At 45.0% G+C, this 23596-nt stretch overlaps 1 protein-coding gene across 1 annotated transcript in view; it reads right to left on the bottom strand.

Annotated features, from left to right (window-relative positions):
* LHCGR (luteinizing hormone/choriogonadotropin receptor) overlaps window positions 1-23596 on the bottom strand; it is a 269250-nt gene that overhangs the window by 99921 nt on the left and 145733 nt on the right. Inside the window, exon 7 of the mRNA XM_044290871.1 lies at window positions 13050-13118. Within this exon, the coding sequence (XP_044146806.1) occupies window positions 13050-13118 (69 nt within the window). The remainder of the gene's footprint in view (window positions 1-13049; window positions 13119-23596) is intronic.

Genomic DNA, 23596 nt, shown 5'->3' with positions numbered 1-23596 from the left:
GTTTTTCCACCTGAAGCCTGGAGTGAAGTCAAAATGAATGGCCTTCTGCTTCTTCTTTCTGTTGGCTCCACTTCTGGCTTTGAGTCACAAAATCTGCATCAGAAACTGTACCTACATTTGTGCTTCCAGCCTTACGTCTTTTTCATTGTAGAAAAATCCCAAATTGTTGTGCAAGCCCTGGTTTGCACAAAAAATGTGGATGTTTCCCTCAGTGTTCCTCATATGCAGGACTGCAAAGTTTATGCTACACCTTTAGGACCCTTTCACACGGGCGAGAATTCCGCGCAGGTGCAATGCGTGAGTTGAACGCATTGCACCCGCACTGAATCAGGACCCATTCATTTCTATAGGGCTGTGCACACGAGCAGTGATTTTCACGCATCACTTGTGCGTTGCGTGAAAATCGCAACATGTTCTTTATTGTGCGTTTTCCACGCAGCGCAGGCCCTGTAGAAGTGAATGGGGTGCGTGAAAATCGCAAGCATCCGCAAGCACGCGATTTTCACTCACGGTTGCTAGGAGACGATCGGGATGGAGACCCGATCATTTTATTATTTTCCCTTATAACATGGTTATAAGGGAAAATAATAGCATTCGGAATACAGAATGCATAGTAAAATAGCGCTAGAGGGGTTAAAAAAATGAAATAAAAATTTAACTCACCTTAATCCACTTGCTCGCGCAGCCTGGCTTCTCTTCTGTCTCTTTCTTTGCTGATTGCAGTCAAAGGACCTGTGGTGACGTCACTCCGGTCATCACATGAACCATCACATGATCCATCACCATGGTAAAAGATCATGTGTCGGACCATGTGATGACCGGAGTGACGTCACCACAGGTCCTTTGACTGCAATCAGCAAAGAAAGAGACAGAAGAGATGCCGGCTGCGCGAGCAAGTGGATTAAGGTGAGTTAAATTTTTTTAACATTTTTTTTAACCCCTCCAGCGCTATTGTACTATGCATTATGTATTTAGAATGCTATTATTTTCCCTTATAACCATGTTATAAGGGAAAATAATACAATCTACAGAACCCCGATCCCAAACCTGAACTTCTGTGAAGAAGTTCGGGTTTGGGTACCAAACATGCCGATTTTTCTCACGCGCGTGCAAAACGCATTACAATGTTTTGCACTCATGCGGAAAAATGGTGCATGTTCCAGCAACGCACGCGCACTTTTTCCCGCAACGCCCGTGTAAAAGAGGCCTTAGGCCACCGGCACACGTGGCAGAATAAGTGCGGTTTTTCTGTGTGGATTCCCGAGTGGAAAAACTGCTTCATATTACAGTACCAGCAGTCTATGAGATTACACGAATCTCATGTACACTTTGCGGATTTATTTCATGCAGAAATTGACCTGCATTGCAGATTTCTAAATTATGTTTGTGGTTTTAGCTGCTGATTTCTCCTTTTTCAATGGAAGGATGAGATCTGCAGAAAAACTGCATCTAATCCGCACCAAAAAACGCTTTTAAACATTGCAGATTTTCGTGCGAATATGCTGCAGAAACACACAGAAATCTGCACATAAATTTGTGCGGATCTTATATGTATTTACCCGCACTCGTGTGCAGGTGGCATTAGGGCTCATGCACACATCCGTATGTATTTTGCGGATGACGTCCGTGTACATTCCATATTTTGTGGAACAAAACAGCTGGCCCCTAATAGAACAGTACTATCCTTGTCTGTAACGCGCACAATACTAGGACATGTTCTATTTTTTGGCGGAATGGAAAAATGGATATGCGGAAACGGAATGCACACGGAGTAACTTCCGTTTTTTTGCAGACCCATTGAAATAAATTGTTCCACATAAGGTCCGCAAAAAAAACGGAATAGACACGGAAAGAAAATACAATACGCTCGCGTGCAGGTGGTCTTTGGCTGGATTCACACGTGACTGATTGGGGATTTGCTGTCGCAGATTTCAGCGTTGTACAGCACCAGGAAAGTGGATGAGAATTTCCACAACAAAACGTGTATATAATACATGCAGTTTTTTTTAGCGTTTTCTGCTGTGGGAGCGCAGCAAAAAATGCAGCGGATTTTTCTGCTGGATTTTTAGTCACTTGTGAATTTACCCTTAAAGTGGAAAGGATAGACATGTGCGGCTATTAGGCTACATGCACTCGACCATTCCTTTTTTTGCAGTCCGCAAACTGCGGATCCGCAAAACACGGATGGCGTCCATGTGCGTTCCACAATTTGCGGAACGGCACTGACAGCCTTTAATATAACTGCCTATTTTTGTCCGCAAAGCACGGACAAGAATAGGACATGTTATATTTTTTGGGCGGGGCCACGGAACGGAACAACTTTTGCGGCCCCGTTGAAGTGAATGGGTCCGCATCCAAGCCGTGGATGACACACTGTTATGGGGGATCCGTGGATGACACACTGTTATGGGGGATTCGTGGATGACACACATATGGGGGATCCGTGTATGACACGCGTATGGTGGATCCGTGGATAACACACGTATGGGGGATCCGTGGATGACACACGTATGGGGATCCGTGGATGACACACGTATGGGGGAAATCTGTGAATAAGGCCTATTGCACATGACCGTATCGCTTTTTCAGTATTTTGCGGTCCACAAAAAACGGATCCGCAAAAAATACGGATAACGTCCGTGTGCATTCCGTTTTTTGCGGAACGGAAAAGCTGGCCCCTGATAGAACAGTACTATCCTTGTCCATTACGCGGAAAATAATAGAACATGTTCTATCTTTGAACGGAATGGAAAAACAGAAATACGGAAACGGAAGGCATATGGAGTACCATATGGGTCTGTATGCGGAACAAATGGAACACAAACGGAAAAAAAATACATTTGTGTGTAAGAGGCCTGACACACGTATGGTGGAATCTGTGGATGACACACGTATGGGGGAATCTGTGGATGACACACGTATGGGGGAATCTGTGGATGACACACGTATGGGGGAATCTGTGGATGACACACGTATGGGGGAATCTGTGGATGACACACGTATGGGGGAATCTGTGGATGACACACGTATGGGGGAATCTGTGGATGACACACGTATGGGGGAATCTGTGGATGACACACGTATGGGGGAATCTGTGGATGACACACGTATGGGGGAATCTGTGGATGACACACGTATAGGGGAATCTGTGGATGACACACGTATGGGGGAATCTGTGGATGACACACGTATGGGGGAATCTGTGGATGACACACGTATGGAGGAATCTGTGGATGACACACGTATGGGGGAAATCTGTGGATGACACACGTATGGGGAAATCTGTGGATGACACACGTATGGGGAAATCTGTGGATGACACACGTATGGGGGAATCTGTGGATGACACACGTATGGGGGATCTGTGGATGACACACGTATGGGGGATCGGTTGATGACACTGTTATGGGGGATCTGTGGATGACACTTTTATGGGGGATCTGTTGATGACACTGTTATGGGGGATCTGTTGATGACACTGTTATGGGGGATCTGTGGATGACACTGTTATAGGGGATCTGTGGATGACACTGTTATGGAAGATCTGGCTGTAATACAGCCACAATGTGTGACAAAGCTTTACAGATGCCCTTATTAGCAGCCCTTGTCTGCTCCCCCCAAGTACTGGAAAAATAAAAAGATACTGCTAATTTGGACTCAGATTCTTAATCTTTACGCCCCCCTCCCCCCATTAACAATGCAGACCACCTAAACTATGCTGTCTTCATTAGTTTAACTAGAGCCCTCTATGGCCCAGACAGCCATGTGGTAGTTGAACGCTGCACGGCCACTTCACAAGCACCACACAAGCACACTGTTTATTGGTATCCTAAAAGTGCTGCAGACCTAGCTCATACTGGAGTCAGGACACGCCAGAGTTGTGTTACTACACTAAGAGCCATTATACTGTCATCAGATATGTCTTCCACAAACGTGCATATAAAACTGTGTTAAATGTTATTGTTCCTGTAATTTGCCTGGATACCAGTAGGTGGCAGCAACTCATTGGCAAATACAGTTTAGTGTTTAGTGAATCTAGGCTGGAATGGATTACTCCAGCTTAGCTCCCACGCTGTGAGCAAAGTGGGCAGTTCCCACATCCTGCAGCATGGGTGGAGAAGAAAGAGAGTGAGTGTAGCCCAGCCCCTGCTAGGGGTAGGGTGTGTGTGAGGAGTTTCCCTGCATAGGGAAGACAGCAAGGACCTGGTCTCGGCTGAGACTTGGCCATATTCCAAGTCTGAGCACCTTCAGCTCAGCTGGATGAGAAAAGTAGAAAACTACAGATAACCTCCAGAATTCCAGGAAGAAAGCATCTCCTGAGAATCCATCTGAGAGATAAGTCCAGAGACCTAGGAAAAGCTATTCCCTCCTCAGCTAGTCTGTTCCCCACACAGCAGAGGTCACATTTAAAGCAGAAGCACACATTCCTGCCAATCATTGCCAAAACCTGCTGGAAACAAGAGACCAAAGCTGTATACTGTTTGGATGCAAGTTATTTCAAGTAATGAAACGTTTGATCTTCATCTAAAGGTCTGGACATCAGTTCTTTTGCAAAAATCCTCTATTACTCCTACTATCACTACACTTAAATTTATTGCAAGTGAGCCAGGAAGACAGGAGTCCAGCCGTACCCAGGTAGGAGACACCGTGCCCAGGGGCGTCGCTAAGTTAAAACATTCTGGGCCTGGGCCCCGGATGTTTTGTCCCATGCCCCGAATGTCCTGCCTGCTAGATGCAACTGTATTGCCGTACACAGAACGGCAATACAATTAATTCTAATACACTGGGAAGAGATGAAGGACCTGTGGTGACATCACAGGTCATGTGATCAGCAAAACAGGCTGTGATAGGATGACCTGGATGATGTCACCATCATGTGACCTGTGCAGGATTGGACTGGAGTGAAGAGGAGAAGGAGCCTAACGGTGATGTCTGTACATGAGAAAAGGTAAGTGAAGGGAGAGGCAGAGCAATGCTGGGAGTTGTAGTTATTTAACTCGGATGTATGTTAGGGCTGAAGGGAGGGATGTTATTGACATGGAACTGTGTGCTTGAGGTGGCTGGGGGAGGGAGTGATGTTATTTACATGGGACTGTATTTTGAAAGTGGATGATGGGGGGAATGATGTTTATGTACACGGGACTTAATGTTTAGGCTACGTTCACACTTGCGTTTGGGGATCTGCTTGTGAGATCTGTTTCAAGGCTCTCACAAGCAGCCCCAAATGCATCAGTTTAACCCCAAAGCATTCTGAATGGATGCGGATCCATTCAGAATGCATTCGTTCGGCTCCGTACAGCCCCCCTGTTCCATTTTGGAGGCGGGCCCAAAAATGCTGCAAGCAGCGTTTTTGTGTCCGCATGGCCTTGCGGAGCCAAACGGATCCGTCCTGACTTACAATGTAAGTCAATGGGGACGGATCCCTTTGCATTGACACAGAATGGTGCAATTGTAAACAGATCCGTTCCCCATTGACTTTCAATGTAAGTCAGGATGGAGCCGTATTGGGACCTAGAAATTTAAATCTAATACCAACGAATCGGTCCTGAACGGATGCATTCGTTTGTATTATCGGTGCGGATCCGTCCTGTACAAGTACAGGACAGATCCGCACGAACGCAAGTGTGAAAGTAGCCTTAGGGGGTGATGTTTACATTGGATTGTGCGTTGGAGGCGGCTGGGGAGGAGGTGATGTTATTTACATGGGACTGTATGGTGGAGGGAGGATTATAACTGCAGGGGGCACTGCAGATCCAGGGGACATTATAGGCGGTCTTATTACTACTGGAGGTTCTATAGGAGGGTCTTTTAGATCTGCCTTATTTCTACTAAGCGCACTGTGGGGGCCTTATTACTACTGAGGGGTCTGTAGGGAGCTTTATTACCACTGGGGGAACAATAGGGGGGCTTATTTCTACTGGGGACTCTGTGAGGGTATTATTAATATGGGAGGGCTCTTCTAATAATGGGGGCATTGTTGAGGAGCATTATCACGGTTGGGGCAGCGTTACTAATGAGGGCATTCTAGAAGGGAATTACTATTGGTGGGACTATGAGGAGCACTATTACTATGGGGGCAGTAATGTTTCTTCAGGATAGTATTTGGGGGTATTGGGGGGGGGGGCAGGGGCATAACTAAAGTCTCATGGGCCCCGATGCAAGAGTTCAGCTTGGGCCCCCCCTCCCTCAGTGCTTTGTGTGTCTTCTTATGCGGCACAAGTGTCTTTGGGCCCCTTCAGGCTCCTGGGCCCGGTAGCGACTGCTACCTCTGCACCCCCTATAGCTAATTATCACTATCCTACAGAGAATTTATAGGCCATTACACCACTCTGGCATTCCTAATCTGGGACATGCATTAAAACACCTTGGAAGGGACCTGGGATAGTTCCCTGCGTACGCCGCAATTGGCGTCACGAACAAATGCAGAATATATTATCCACCTGACCCGGCCACTACATTAAAGTGGCGTCAGCGTACCCTGTTCCTGGTCATTGCATAAAGAGCTGATGCAGGGGGCACAGGAAGCTTACAAAGGGAACACAGACAGCACACACATGGGGCACACACCGTGAGCACAGGGGACACAGGAAACTCACATAGGGGACACAACGGAAACAGGGAGCACACACAACTCACATAGTGGGGGCCCAGGGAGTGCACACAGGGGGCACAGGGAGCTTACATAGGGAACACAGACAACACACACATGGGGCACACATTAGGAGCACAGGAAACACAGGCAGCCCACACATATGGCACAGGCAGCCCACACAGATGGGCACAGGCAGCGCACACAGCGAAGAGAGGTGGCAAAGGGAGCTCACAGGGGGGGGTTCTCTACCTCTTGCATGACGTTCTTTTTTTTTTGTTTCACTTTGTCATCTCCTTTCCTTCTCCCAGGTGTCACCTATTTAAACTAATTGTCTCCCTTTATATTCCCTCCCATACTGCCTCACTTTGCGGTTTATACTACTTCCTGGATAAGGTGTTCACTGCTGGAGGCTGCTGCTGCTGTTTCCTCAGATAAGTCTTTTTCCTTTATTTGTGTTTCCTTGCTGACTTGATTCTAGATGACCCTGACTCTGTCCGTATTAAGTGCAGGGAGCCGGTGGCCGTGTCCCCTCACTATTATAGGGTTTTCACGTGTCACACAGTATTAGGTATGTGGGCATGCAATCGTCTACCATAAAGACCCTTGCATGGGCATAGCAGTCAGGGAGAGCTCTAGGGGTTTTATAGGGCTCACCCATATGCTCCTTAGTTTGGGATCAAGCCAGTCGGATGTTTATTTATAAGTTCCAGCTTTCTGCAACATCATCCGTGACACCTACACCCTCCTCCTCCACAGACACTGCTGCATGTGTCTGCATGGACTTACCAGCTGGAGAGGGAACAGGCCAGGTGCTATGATAAGACAGGGTCCTGGGAGCTACTGTAGTCCAGCAGCTGAGGTCAGAGCATGGGGAACGGATGCAGTAACAGGCCCAGTCATCACAATCTGGTTTGGGCTTTGCTGCCTGGAGAAAGTGCAGACAAATGATGCGGCTGGGCTATGTTAGCTCTGCCCACACAGAACATCCTTATGACGGTCTGTGGCAGTAGGATTCTAATGCTTTTCAGTCACCTAGGTCAGGTGAGAAGGGGAGATTGTGCGGGGTGGACATCAGCAGACTGCTGCAGCATGTTAGAGAAACAGCAGGGGCCCCTTTCGGAAAGGGGGCCCTGGGCAATTGCCCAGTTTGCCTCCCCTAACGCCAGCCCTGATCCCGGTCTGCATCGAGTGAGTTATTGTTTGGCTGACATTCCTGTCAATCACTGGCATGAGTGGTCTTGTGACGTACACCTGCTGAGGTCAGTGCATGGCTGCAGCAGTATATGGGACATGACCATTGCAGCAAAACAATACATCACTGGCTGCAGCCCGGTAAGATGATAGAGTGGCATTGCTGAATCGGAGGGGGTTAAGGAACGGGAAAGTTTGGTAAAATGTTACACATAAGTTTTTCTGGCATTTTTTAGGGGTTTTGTGCTTTTTGGTGGCTGGAATATTTGCAGCGTTTTTTCAGGCTGCGTCTAAACCTGTCAGAAATATTAAATGCAGGACAAACAGGATTTTTTTTCTAGTGGCGTTTTTCAACCTTCCTAATTTCCAAAGAATCTCCTATTAGTCTTCAGTGAAAAACGGACACAACATGCCATCCGTGGTGTGTCCATAATTTTCACGGACCCATAGACTTCAATGGGCGAGCTTGTTCCGCGTCATGGATCAAAGTAGTGCATGCCCCCGTGATTTTTTTGAACCACGGTCAGTAAAAGAATACTGAAATGTAAACAGACACATTTAAATCAATGGACTACGTGTGCTGTCCGTGGAAAATGCGGACAGCCCACGTCAGTGAAAAACAAAACGGAAATGTGAACGAGGCCTTACTGTAAGCATCTATTGCTTGTTATGTAACATTGAATATGATGACACCGTTTGCCTTGACATCTGGGTGGGGATAAAAGCATGGCTGTGCAGTATCTTAGCAGGCCTTGAGAACGCGTCAGCGTGATGGGAAATGACTATAGGCAGGAACTTTGAGACCCATTTATCAAGTGATATATGTCACTTTTGTGGCGTATGCGGTCGCAGAGTTTGTCGCAAGCCATTTAGCAAAATCTGCACATTTTCACCACTCACGGCACTGACAGGTCTATGAAAAGGGTTGGAGGAGTGTGGCATGAGAAGGCAAGAGGGAGGGCGAGCAAGGTCCATCTCATTCATCATTTTGTATGTTTTTGACTAAAATCTACGTCAGCAAGGGAGCTGGTATAGAGTTTAGATAATCGCATATCCTGCCGGAGGAAGCGACAAAGTTATGTAGAGGCCTGCACTTCCACATAACTTTGGCGCTTCCTCCAGCAGCACAGATACTATTAAGACCAGCGTAGAAATCGCCAGTCTTGTATTTGCATGTTTTCTTGGACTATAACAGTTCTGACCACTTTCAGTCAGTGGAATGAAAAATGAAAAAAAAAAATTGACTGAAACTTTCCACCTAATTTAATTTTTGGGGGATTTTTTTGTAGCTTTTTTCTTGTGCCATCTTTTAAAGAGGACCTTTCATCGGTCCAAACATTGTGAACTAAGTATCATGCCATATACAGCGGCGCCCAGGGGTCTCACTGCACCTACTATTATCCCTGGGCGCCGCTCCCTTCTCCCGTTATGTCCTCCGGTATGTTCGGGGACTTGATTATAGTAGGCGGAGACTTAGGGGACTTGGTTATAGTAGGCGGAGTCTACCCTTGTTCTGCTGGGCGTCTCCTTCTCCTAGGCTGTAGCGCTGGCCAATCGCAGTGCAGAGCTCACAGCCTGGGAGGTTTTTTCTCCCAGGCTGTGAGCTCTGCACTGCGATTGGCCAGCGCTACAGCCTAGGAGGAGGAGACGCCCAGCAGAACAAGGGCAGACTCCGCCTACTATAACCAAGTCCCCGAACATACCGGAGGACATAACGGGAGAACGGAGCGGCGCCCAGGGATAATAGTAAGTGCAGTGCGATCCCTGGGCGCCGCTGTATATGTCAGGATACTTAGTTCACAATGTTTGGACCGATGAAAGGTCCTCTTTAACTGCAGTTTTTTATGCAGCCGGATGTTACTTTAGGGCTCATGCAGATGACCGTATATTCCATCCACATCAGAGCCAATTTTTTTGTTGATCGGATGCATACCCATTCATTTTATTACACACCGCGTGCTGTCCACATCCGCACGTCCATTCCATGGCCCCGCAAAAAGATGCAATATGTCCTATTTTTGTCCGTTTTGAAGACAAGGTTAGGACATTTCTATTGAAGTGAAAAAAAAATATGCCTGCATGCACATGGCTGGGATCCGTGTTTTGTGCATCTTCGATTTGTGGACCGCAAAGCACTTACAGCCGTGTGCATGAGGTCTTAAAGAGGACCTTTCGCCAGAATAAAACTTCTAAACTAACTATACAGACATGTAGAGCGGCACCCAGGGACCCCCCTGCACTTACTGTTATACCTGGGCGCCGCTCCGTTCTCCCAGTATAGCCTCCAGTATCTTCATAGTTAGGCTCCACCCAGTGGAACCTGCCGGCGCCTCCTTCTCCCATGCTGCAGCGCTGGCCAATCACAGCGCTCAGCTCATAACCTGAGAGGCTTTTTTCTCTCTCAGGCTATGAGCTGAGCGCTGTGATTGGCCAGCGCTACAGCATGGGAGAATGAGCCGACGGCAGGTTCCCCTGGGTGGAGCCTAACTATGAAGATACCGGAGGCAATAACGGGAGAACGGAGCGGCGCCCAGGTATAACAGTAAGTGCAGGGGGGTCCCTGGGTGCCGCTCTACATGTCTGTATAGTTAGTTTAGAAGTTTTATTCTGGTGAAAGGTCCTCTTTAAAGTTTATTTATATAGTTCACAAAAATGTAAGCCTGAAAGTTATATTTTATTGACATGAAGGAAATTAATTTTTTCAGGGGCATTTATTGATATACAATATATGCACAATTTTAGCCATTTTTTTATTAGGACATTTTTATGATAATTAAATAATTTGTAAACAAATTTAAAACAAATTGAATGTGCAGAAACTTTTATATAAAAAGTAATAAAAATTGTTCACGGATAAAAACGATCAACAATCAGACTTTGCTGAGACATTTTAAGATATTCCTGCTTTTGGCTATTATAAATAAAAAAAATGGCTCAGCTGTGTAGAAGTTAATATATAAGGTATGCAATTCTCTAATGTACTGTACGAGCAGGAGCAATTTCCAGCTACTGTATAGCAGTGCAGCCGCAGGGAAATCAAATCCCCCACAGCAGTCTCCGCAGCTTACGCGCTTTTAGTTATGTCAAGCTTTTAGTGATAATTAGTAATAATTCATACTCAGATATGCAGTATGCATCCACAACCCCACACATGGTGGCCAACGGATTTGTGCATAAAACACAAAGTATTACCAGCAAAATCATGTTTTCATTGTTTGCTGTGGGAGCGCAGGATTTTGGCTGCTTGCAGCAATTAATTTCATGAGGATATAATTCCTGCCTAAGACCTCATTCACACAACCGTATGTATTTTGTGGTCAGCAAACAGCAGATCCCTATGTGTGCTGTCTGCATTGCTTGCGGCCCCATAGAAATTAATGGGTGCGCGTCTGAACGGCTAAAAATGCGGATTGGATGCGAACCACAAATACAGTCGTGTGCATGAGACCTATGGCTGGGTTTCCAAGTTCATATTTTTTTTTTTGGTGCCGTTTTTGAATCTAAAGCCAAGAGTTGATCATAAAATGCGGACACATAAGGTTTCTAATTCTTTTTAAAATAGTTTTTGGCTTTGGCTTCAAAGACTGCAGAGAACCTCAATTTGGAAACACAGCCTCATTCTTATGTTTCTAAATTTCGATACTGTCTTATATTTAAAATATACTTATCTTTTAAAAATATACTCTGATACTCTGAGATTGGAAACCCTTTTTTATATGTGCATACAGGGTGCAGTGATAAAAAAAAAATCTGTTGTCTCTGGTGCTCTAATTCCTGCACCAAGCTCCCTTCTCCTCCACTTCTGGTCCTCTTTGGACCAGAATGGTGATGTGCCATCTACATGCATGTTACCACTGCTGGAAAAATCAATGGCTTCATTGGCCGCAGCGGTCGCTTGCTGTGTCTGTACAGTACCCCAGAGCAGGAGGTATCTGCAAATGGTTTGTTATGTAATGTTATATAAGGTATTATACCCAGACTAGCCAAGTATGGATGGCACAACCAGGGTTAATAATACTGGCTCAGCCCTTGCAGTACTCTAGGCGGTGGCTAGCTCCACCTTAGTTTGGTAGTTGTTAAGGGCTCATGCAATTTTTTTGTAGAACCATTTATTTCAATGGGTCTGCAAAAAAAATGGAAGTTACTCCATGTGCATTCCATGGCCGTATATCCGTTCCGCAAAAAAATAGAATATGTCCTATTATTGTCAACATTACGGACAAGCATAGGACTGTTCTATTAGGGGCCAGCTGTTCAGTTTCCGCAAAATACGGAATGCACACAGACGTCATCCGTATTTTTTGCGGACCGCAAAATACATACGGTTGTGTGCATGAGCCCTAAGAGTGAGAGTTCAGAGAAAGGAGTGTGCTCCCTCTTCTCAGGCCCAGAAAGCTTCAGAGACTCATAGATCTCTGCAAGATCTACAGAAAGAGAGAAAGAGGGGAAGATCCAGGAGAACTGGCCTTAAAAAACCCTGTATCCCACAGTGGTCATTATTGCCAAGGCACTGTTGTGAGCCATAGATTTCACTGTGAGAGACTTTAGCAAGATAGAGGGCCATAACTTCCACTTATGCCTAAATCCATACATCGTTATTTGGGAGAGAATTGCACTGAGTACAGTTGGAACTATGTCTGCTTTAGTTGGATGTACTACAACTCCCATTTTGCATTTGAGTAAATATAGATGTTTTTTCTTCTACTTCTAAACTGGTTTTCTGACTCCTACACCATATGCTGCCCATTGCACTCTACATACCCATGCAAACAAGATCATGGGCACCCCAATTACCATCAGACAGGAGCCCAAGAATCAGGCTGTACCCTGAGGAAAGAAAGGGTGTGCCCACAATTCACTGCATAGTGCTAGAGAGCCATGGTGTAAGACAAGTCACTATTATTGACTGTGAGAGCTAGAGCCACTACCACTCCCATCCTCCACTCTGGCTCCTTTGGGTCTTGCTTCATCTGTACACTTCACCTTTGAGGCTACCAATTGGCCGTCGGCTGTGGCATGCGTGTGGATGGCACTTCACACTCTGTCCAGCAGGGACCAGCAGCAGAGGAGAAGGGAGCTCGGCGCTGGACCGCCAGTGACCGGTTAAGTCTTTTTTTTTTACTTCTACAACCCTGCATGCCCATATGAACAGGGGTTCCTGATCTCAGGAAACCCCTCAAATGTCAAGGATCTAGTATATAATATTAGTAAATGACTCTACGGACTTCCATTTGCAGTCTGTGCAGAGAGAAATAATTATACTTACAATTGATCCAGCTTAGTACCATTGAATGCATAATTCTGTATTTCTTCAAATCCATTTCTGAAAAGTTTCCTAATGTGCGAAAAATGAGAGGGTTACAGTAACACTGACAGAACGGGCTGAGCAGTAAATCACAATTTTTTTTCAAGTTTGTTTTATTTATTGTACAGAAATTCTGAGAAATGACTGTACAGAAATTCTGAGAAATTACTGTGCAGAAATGCTGTGAAATTAATTTGTTTTATTGCAAACCTTTTTTTTTAGGGGGGGGGGGGGGGGTGGCATTTTTTAGTCACATTTTGTTTACCTTATTTTCAGACTTACTTGTTCCTATCCTTTCTGGATCAACTTGCAGGATAACAGCCTGAACTAGATGTACAGATGTCTTTTTTCAGCCTTATAAACGAAATCACTATCTATATATATAAAGAAGGATGTATATCTGTGTGTATGTATGTTCCGCGATCACTCAAAAACGCAACCATCGATTTCAATGAAACTTAGTATACAGTCGTGGCTAAAAGTTTTGAGAATTACATAAATATTGAAAATTGAAAAAGTTGCTGCTTAAGTTTTTATAATAGCATTTTGCATATACTCCAGAATGTTATGAAGAGTGATCAGATGAATTGCATAGTCCTTTGCCATGAAAATTAACTTAATCCCAAAAAAACTTTCCACTGCATTTTATTGCTGTCATTAAAGGACCTGCTGAGATCATTTCAGTAATCGTCTTGTTAACTCAGGTGAGAATGTTGACGAGCACAAGGCTGGAGATCATTATGTCAGGCTGATTGGGTTAAAATGGCAGACTTGACCTGTTAAAAGGAGGGTGATGCTTGAAATCATTGTTCTTCCAATGTTAACCATGGTGACCTGCAAAGAAACGCATGCAGCCATCATTGCTTTGCATAAAAATGGCTTCACAGGCAAGGATATTGTGGCTACTAAGATTGCACCTCAATCAACAATTTATAGGATCATCAAGAACTTCAAGGAAAGAGGTTCAATTCTTGTTAAGAAGGCTTCAGGGCATCCAAGAAAGTCCAGCAAGCGCCAGGATCATCTCCTAAAGAGGATTCATTTGCGGGATTGGAGTGCCACCAGTGCAGAGCTTGCTCAGGAATGACAGCAGGCAGGTGTGAGCGTATCTGCACGCACAGTGAGGCAAAGACTTTTGGAAGATGGCCTGGTGTCAAAAAGGGCAGCAAAGAAGCCACTTCTCTCCAAAAAAAACATCAGGGACAGATTGATCTTCTGCAGAAAATATGGTGAATGGACTGCTGAGGACTGGGGTAAAGTCATATTCTCCGATGAAGACTCTTTCCGATTGTTTGGGGCATCAGGAAAAAGGCTTGTCCGGAGAAGAAAAGGTGAGCGCTACCATCAGTCCTGTGTCATGCCAACAAATCATCCTGAGACCATTCATGTGTGGGGTTGCTTCTCATCCAAGGGAGTGGGCTCACTCACAATTTTGCCCCAAAACACAGCCATGAATAAAGAATGGTACCAAAACACCCTCCAACAGCCACTTCTTCCAACAATCCAACAACAGTTTGGTGAAGAACAATGCATTTTCCAGCACGATGGATCACCGTGCCATAAGGCAAAAGTGATAACTAAGTGGCTAGGGGACCAAAACATTGACATTTTGGGTCCATGGCCTGGAAACTCCCCAGATCTTAATCCCATTGAGAACTTGTGGTCAATCCTCAAGAGGCGGGTGGACAAACAAAAACCCACTAATTCTGACAAACTCCAAGAAGATATTATGAAAGAATGGGTTGCTATCAGTCAGGAATTAGCCCAGAAGTTGATTGAGAGCATGCCCAGTCGAATTGCAGAGGTCCTGAAAAAGAAGGGCCAACACTGCAAATACTGACTCTTTGCATAAATGTCATGTAATTGTCGATAAAAGCCTTTGAAACGTATGAAGTGCGTGTAATTATATTTCACTACATCACAGAAACAACTGAAACAAAGATCTAAAAGCAGTTTAGCTGCAAACTTTGTGAAAACAAATATTTGTGTCATTCTCAAAACTTTTGGCCACGACTGTACACATACCTTGCTACCTGGAAAGAAATGTTGTGGGGGGGGGGGGGTCAAACCTCTCTAGGACGTACCGTTCCTGAGATATTCCCAAAAAAATGACCTGCATTAGCCAATACAAGCCTGTAAATCTTTCTCTTCATATCCCAACTGCCATACACATGGTCACATGTCCCTTATCAGCCAATAGAAGCTCGTAGGCCCTTAGTCTCCACATACACACAGTTTTACTCCAGGTTTCCATAACAACCCAGCCATTTTTCTTCACTGCTGTAGGTTAACTTTAGGCTAGGGCTGCATGGCACATAGGGCACAACTACACTGCTACATGTGTCGCGCAGCAATTTTTATAATGATATAAGTCTATGGTGTTGCACTGCGATATGTGACATCTTGAAACAGATTTTTTGCAACTGTCGTGTCGCAGTCGCAGCCTGTCACATGTTGCAGTGCGACACCATAGCCTATCATTATAAAAAACTGTTGAGACAAAATGTTGCGCGACATATGTCGTCGTGTAGCCCTAGCATGAAAGGGGCAGGGCACTGTGGCTGTTACTGTTAAAGGGGCAGGCCGCTGTGGAGATCACTGTTAAAGGGGCGGACACTGTGGAGGTCACTGTTAAGGGGGCAGGGGCCACTATTAAAGGGTCAACTGCTGTTGAGGTCACTGTTAAGGCAGCACGGTACTTTGAGGTCACTGTTAAGGGGGCGGGCCCCTAAGGAGGTCACTGTCAAGGAAGTGGGGTGCTGTGAAACTCAATGTTAAATGGGCGGGCTGCTGCTGTGAAGGTCAAAGTTAAGGGGGTGGGCTCCTGTGGAGGTCCCATTTTAAAGTGGCGTGGCACAGTTGGGGGGGGGGGGGTCAGTGTTAAGGGGTGGGGGACTGTAGAGTTCACTGTTCAAGGAGCGTGGTGCTGTAGAGGTCACTGTTATGGGGGATACTGTCGATATCTTTTAACGACACACAAACATTAAATAAAATAGATTAAATAAACCCGTGCGAAGCCGGGTCCTTCTGCTAGTGTTACTATAAAGATGTCTATAGGGAAACACCTAAAAAAACACCACACAAAGAGCAGGGGTTGATGTGAAAAAAACACCAAGGCAAACTGTCTTATAACGCCACTATAAAAACCATACTGTTTTTAATGTGTTTTCTAATTTCCTATTGGCGAGCATGTAACACCCGGCTCTGACATTTTTTTTATTTTTTTGTTAAAAAACAAAAAACATGGAGGTTTTCACAAAAAATTACTTGTGCAACCATCCCAATGTGTCACAATCTCCTCAACTGCCAATGAATAGCGTAGCGGGGTATGGGTGCTGATGGTAGTCAACAGTGAACTGCACCGCTGTTCACCTTCAAAGGTCTCAAGCCTACGCTAGTGGCCAAGTGGGCACTGTGGGGGATTTTACTGGGGGTACTATAGGGGGTCACTACTGGTGACACTGTGGAAGACATTACTGGGGGCACTGTGGGGGGCACTATAGGGGGCATTACTGGGGACATTGTGGAGGACATTATTGGTGACACTGTGGGGGACATTACTGGGGGCAAGATATGGATATTACTTGAGGCACTGTCCATGTGACAAAATATGCAGAGACAAGTCATTACTAAAAGAAATCATCTTGACGGTCTGGTCCTAATGAAGAAGATGAGGAAAGAGAGTGTCTACATGAAAGAAGACATTACTGGATGTAATTGGTTTGTAGTGCTGTATTCTCCTGTATGTTTGATATGTAAAAAAGGGGGAGAGACAGGAGGCAGCGCATCGTGTGTAGAACCGTATTATAGTATTAAAAACAACAATGCACTGATTGTGCTTACCGTATTGGGTTGTGATGGGTCACAACTCCTATGAATCGCTTGTGCTGGTAAAAGCCCATCCAGCTTGCGGGGATGACTGCTGCTGCTGCCCAGGTTCTTACCCGTTTTTGTGGAGCACGATATCCGGGGTATGGAGAATAGTGGATAGGTTTAAAAAAGTGAACCTTATGAAAAACGGCGCTGCTGCAGAAGACAGGACTCAGGTAGATAAAATAAAGTGGATCTTTATTTGTATCGGTCTACGCGTTTCAGGGGTGGACTGCCCCCTTCATCAGGACATATTGTCCTGATGAAGGGGGCAGTCCGCCCCTGAAACGCGTAGACCGATACAAATAAAGACCCACTTTATTTTATCTACCTAAGTCCTGTCTTCTGCAGCAGCGCCGTTTTTCATAAGGTTCCCTTTTTTAAACCTATCCCCTATATGTTTGATAGTGATAGTACTGAAAGCCCAGGCAACATACTGAAGGTAAAGTTGGCTCTGGGCTGTCGCCCCATATCTCACATGGTCTCCTCCTTCTTCCACTCTTCCTGTCCTCAAAATTACCAACTCTTTGTCATGGTCATATTGTTGTTTGACCGTGACGCGGTTGCTGTGCAGACAGGTTGCCGGTGGCAACGTGTTGTTGTCGGCTTGCACATGCATTACCTCTTTAAGGTGTGTCTCCCTGAGCGAGGTGTTCATTCTCTAGCTAGTGGGGATTTAGGTGTGTTCTGGGTGTGGCTACTAGCTTGACTTTATCTGTGGCTTCCTGGCTGGGGGCAGTGTTACTCCACCCTTGTTTGGTGATGGAACTCCTTTCCTGGGTGAATCTGCCCTGTTCTTGAGGGCCACCTTGTTGGACATAAATTGTCTTCCTTTTGTATGCTCCTTATACCCTACCTAACTTGTATGTTAGGTGTGTGTTTACGTTCAGGGTGTGTTGTACATCTTGATTGTTGTTACATGTCTGGGCTGTTGTTGGTGTTTGTCCCTGCATGTATGCAAGACGTTTTCCCTGTGTGATGTTTCCTCCGGAACGGGGTTGGTTTCCCGGAGGGGTGAACCACTAGCCTGGATGCAGCGCTGCCTGGGGCTAAAATGCACCTTTCGGCATGGGGGTCCTGGCGGAGTCTGGTGTGCTAAATACCTGTGTGAGTTGCTTGTATGGCATCCTGTTTGGTGTTAGGGCTGCTGTATGTATGCACGGGTTCCATTCGTAGAGTCTTCGGCAGGTAAGTATGTTGTCTTGTGTTCTTACCTGCCGTTCCTCTTGCGGTGTATGGTCTCTCCTTTTCCCTGCTACTAGGCCTTTTGAGACTCCCGTTCTTCCATGTCCTGGAAGAACAGGGCGCCTCTCCTCAGCTCCTTTGTGAGGGATTCACAGGGCGACTCAGGGCCTCAGGTATCCAGGGTATGAGCCGTCCTACCATCCAGGTCCGCTCATATGGTAAGGAGTTAGGGAGAGGATTAGGGATGCTATAGGAGGTGATCTGCTTCCCTTTTCCTGGCTTCCTGGCCTAGCAGCTATCCTTTATCCCTTTATAATGTGCGGGGGGGGGGGGGGTTCCCCCACTCCCCATCGTGACACTCTTATTTTGGGCAACTTTAACATGCCTATACACAGCCTAATCTCCCAATCTACCTCCCAGCTTCTCTCTCTGTAACCTTCCTCTCTTGGTCTTTTACAACTTTCTAAGTTTTAGATACAAATATGGTAACACACTTGACCCAGTGTTCTTCTGGCTCTGCTTGGTTTCTGACTTTATTAACTCTCCTCTCCCACTCTCTGACCACAACCTTATGTCCTTCATTGTCACATATCCTCATCCAGACTCATTGCAGACTCTCTACAGTCATCATTGTCCCCAATCTATTGCCTCTCCTACCTTCCTGGCTACAAAACACTATACTGACACCCTCAGCTCAGCGCTGTGAGCATCCAAATAGTCTGATAAACATATGCAGATGTAACTACGATTATTTTAATGGGCTTAACACATTAAACACAACAAAAACAGATTACAGGAATACAACAAATCTCATTAAAGTGACCATTCTGGTGCAGCTGGTGTGAAAATAATGCTGGTTACATCTGTATGTACTGATCAGACCAACAGACCTTATGCACTATTATGCACTCAAAGCATTAACCCCTAAGTGGCCACCCATACGCCGTGGTCACTAAGAGGCCTTAGGTCCGGTCCCCGCCTTTATCGTGGCACAGTCTTAGCAATGCATGGATCTCCCGTGCAGCGGAGAGCTGGAGCTTGTCTGCAGGAGCACAATCTTGACTGTTTAACCCCTTAGATCAGGCATCCTCAAAATGCGGCCCTCCAGCTGTTGTAAAACTGCAACTCCCACAATGCCCTGCTGTAGGCTGATACCTGTAGGCTGTTCAGGCATGCTGGGAATTGTAGTTTTGCAACAGCTGGAGGGCCGCAGTTTGAGGATGCCTGCCTTAGATGCTGTGGGCAATGGCACCCCCTGCATGTAAGCAGTTACAGAGGGAGTGGACTCCCTCTCCCTCTGTAAGTGAGATTGCGAAGTGCTGATGCCAGCGCAGGCAGGCTGGGGCCCGCCTTCAGCGTTTTCCATTAAAATACATTGCATTATAGGAATTTATTTTAGAAGCGATCAAAAGATCCTTGTGGAACTATTAAATGGTTAAAAAAGTTTTTAAAAAATGAAAGTAAAAAATACAGCTTTTTTGGATTGAAAAAATGCTTTTCAATGGAAAAAATTGCAAAAATAAAATCTCCTACACATATTTGGTATCACCACGTCTGTAAAGACCCGTACTTCACAATTATCATGTAATTTATCCCCAAGTGAACGCTGTAAAAAAAACCAAAAAAAAACAACGAATAAAATGCCAGAATTGCTGCTTTTTGCATAGTCACCACAAAAAATGGAATAAAAAGCGATAAAAATAAAGTTATGTACCCCAAATTAATGATCAATGAACAAGTCATCTCGCAAAAATAAAGCCCTCACACAGCTGTATAAAGAAAAATTTAAAAAGTTATGGGTCTCGGGATGTGGCAATGTAAAAATAAAAAGGCTTTTTATTGTGCAAAAGCAGTAGAAAAAAAAACCTACAGTACATGTATCTGGTATTGATGTAATTGTACTGGCCCAGAGAATAAAGTTATTGTGTTATTTATGTCAAAAAATGAAAGCACAAAATTTATAACCTAAAAACTCAGTGGTGGTATGGCTGTTTTTTCTCATCTCGCTTCCAGACAGAGTTATTAAAAATTAATCAGTAAGTTATGTGTACCGACAAAAAACAGCCCTCACACGGCTACATAGACATAAAAAAAAAAAAAAGTTATAGCTCTTGGTAGGTGACAACGAAAATATGAAACACATCTCCTGGTCATTAAAGGGGTTCTGCAGTTCTTTTTAACTTATGACCTATCCTCTGGATAGATCATCAGCATCTGATCGGCAGGGGTCGGACTAATGGGACCCCCACCGATCAGCTGTTTGAGAAGGCAGCAGCAGAGGCGGATTAGCCATATACCCTACAGGGAAATTTCCTGGTGGGCCGATACCCAGGTGGTGATAGGGCAGTATTTTGATGGTGATAGGGCAGTATTTTATGCTGCACTGTGGAATTTGGTTTTGCTGGGGCGGTATTTTGTGCTGTACTATGGTATTGTTGGCCCTACCTAATTCTTTTGTCCTGCCTAGTTGTGTTGCCCCATATTCTGTCAGTTCAGACTCGCCTACAACTTGGGGCCACTTTTAGCTTTTTTCCAGGGCCATTTTAAGTTCCCAATCCGCCCTTGGGCAGCAGTATTCCAGGAGGGCCGCGGTCTTCTCTCGGTTTCCCTCAGGCCCAGTGAGTATCACTGTCCTGGGAGGGGTTGAACCCCATTCAAGTGAACAGAGCTTAGCCCCTCCCAGGCCCGTGATACTAGTCGTGACATCACTGGGCCTGAGGAACACAGAGAGAAGGCCACGGTGCTGCCGGAGCACCGCTGCCTCTTGAGTGTCCAACTAGATACATACAAACAGCGGTCATGTGACCATGATTCTTAGTCACGTGACGCACATGCCTACTTTGACGTCATCAGTGCGGGCGTTTACCATTAGTTGTGGACGCCGCCCATCCATCGCTACACTCACGCAAAGGCGGGTTCAATGTTAAAATCATGTGATTTGATCCATCGCAGCCCTATGATGTCTATTGACATGCGCAGCTACACAGTGGGGACGCCGAGGCCCGCGCGGCTGTAAACATGGATATCACTAACAGGTGAGCCAGAGGGGCGTATGCATATTGTGTTAAACAGGTGTTTGATTATGATTCACATATGATTGGGTACAATTAGGCATGTTACATCATCTTTGCCCACTGATTGGGAGATTAACTTTTGTGGGAGTATTCGTTTTACTATTTATATGTTGGATTTTTCACTTGTATTTTATGCTTGACAAAGGCTACATGTAGCCGAAACGTTGCCACTTTTGTACATCGTACCTATGGAAGTCTGAATAAAGAAGCTCTGTATTTGGAGATGCTGCTGTAGCTTATATCTTTTTACTATCAAGAGGATAGGTCATCAGTTAAAAAGAACTGCAGAACCCATTTAAGGCCCAAAACAGGCAGGTCACTAAGGGGTTAAACAGAGCCATATAACAGAAATCAATACCAGCAAAAGCTACTTTTTGACAATTTCCAGGTAGCACTAATTATGTAAAAAGCAGCAAAAGCCGACTAAAAAGCAGGTAAAGTTTGCAAAATTAGGTAAAAAATAATTATAAATTACAAAGATGCCAGACTAGCAATGAAAGCAAGATTGCACAGAGTGGCTTGGTTCAATGGTGTTCAAGATGGACCCGTTTTCTATTGTGCCATATTGTGTCAGAGAAAACGGATCCGTCCCCATTGACTTACATTGTTTGTCAGGACGGATCCGTTTGGCTCAGTTTCGTCAGACGGACACCAAAACGCTGCAAGCAGCGTTTTGGTGTCCGTCTCCAGAGTGGAATGGAGACAGAACGGAGCCAAACTGACGCATTCTGAGCGGATCCTTTTCCATTCAGAATGCATTAGGACAAAGCTGATCCGTTTTGGACGCTTGTGAGAGCCCATGATGGATCTCACAAACAGAAACCAAAATGCCAGTGTGAAAGTAGCCTAATTTGTGCATGGATTAAAGGTATTATTTCTCCACAATGAAGCAACAGATCGCTTAGGGAAAGGTATCGTTACACCGATCACTGATTCTTTGTAAATGACCCCCATGTGTGTGGTTTATCAGTGAATTTCTCAGGGACAGGTTCTATTTAAATATTTCTCCTGTGACCTGCACTTGTACATGTTTTACTCTCGTATAAAGTACCGGTAATTATTTTCTGATATATGGTTTGGGTGCTCTCTGATCTTTTTACACTTTGCTAGTTTGCATGTATATACTATGCTTTTGTAATGTGGCAGCTCGAGCGCTTGCTTTTATGTATTGCAGCTCCTGCTTATCCATGTTAAAGGGGTAATCACGGCTATCTCCGGAACTTCCATAGAAATGAGTGGAGTGGCCGCATGCATGTCCGATCGGCCGTTCTGTTCATTTGGGGGGGGGGCTCCACAGGTACTGGGCCCCAGCTGTTGCGATCATTAGGGTTCCCAGCAGTGGCAACCCGCAGCTCTAATAGTTGTCTCTTATTCTATGTATAAAGGATAACTTTATATAACTGAAATAGAGCGTTATGCAATGCAGGGTGAGGGGGAGCATCGGAGCTAGAAATGCTCTGATGCTCCACTGATACAGGCTAAATGGGTGTAGGGGAGCTTAAGCTCGGAACCTAGACAACCCCTTTAAGTTTTAATGATGCCAGATTTGGAATTTGGACTATAGAACCACTTTATCCTAAATAACCATGATATAAAGTGCCACCAAAATACCCTTCAAAAAGGTTCCTATGCAGCAGTGCCACACAATTCCAAAGTAATTACCGCCATACATCTCCCAATACCGTCAGACACCATACAAACCATGTCTAAACTATACTGTTGTATAATAACTGATGAAGGTAAGATTTTTGGTGGCCACAATCCTTGATTGTCATCATCTGTGTTGCCCCCTTCAGTGATTGAAGCTGACTGAAGTGCCCTGTACCACCTTACCACCTGGGAGTTGCAAAAACTCAAATAGTCTTGGATTATTTATGACTTGCGTTGCAATCCTATTCATTTCTCTAGGATCACTGCTACTCTAATCCTGGCTGTGACCACTGTCGCAATGTAGCCCTAGCCTAATTCCTTATACAGGTCCTTCTAAAAAAATTAGCATATTGTGATAAAGTTCATTATTTTCTGTAATGTACTGATAAACATTAGACTTTCATATATTTTAGATTCATTACACACAACTGAAGTAGTTCAAGCCCTTTTATTGTTTTAATATTGATGATTTTGGCATACAGCTCATGAAAACCCAAAATTCCTATCTCAAAAAATAAGCATATCATGAAAAGGTTCTCTAAACGAGCTATTAACCTAATCATCTGAATCAACAAATTAACTCTAAACACCTGCAAAAGATTCCTGAGGCTTTTAAAAACTCCCAGCCTGGTTCATTACTCAAAACTGCAATCATGGGTAAGACTGCCGACCTGACTGCTGTCCAGAAGGCCATCATTGACACCCTCAAGCAAGAGGGTAAGACACAGA

Source organism: Bufo gargarizans, chromosome 4 (genome assembly GCF_014858855.1).
Source record: "Bufo gargarizans isolate SCDJY-AF-19 chromosome 4, ASM1485885v1, whole genome shotgun sequence".
Taxonomy (NCBI): domain Eukaryota; kingdom Metazoa; phylum Chordata; class Amphibia; order Anura; family Bufonidae; genus Bufo; species Bufo gargarizans.
Note: the sequence above shows the minus strand (reverse complement) of the source record. Positions and strands in the feature narration are given on the sequence as shown.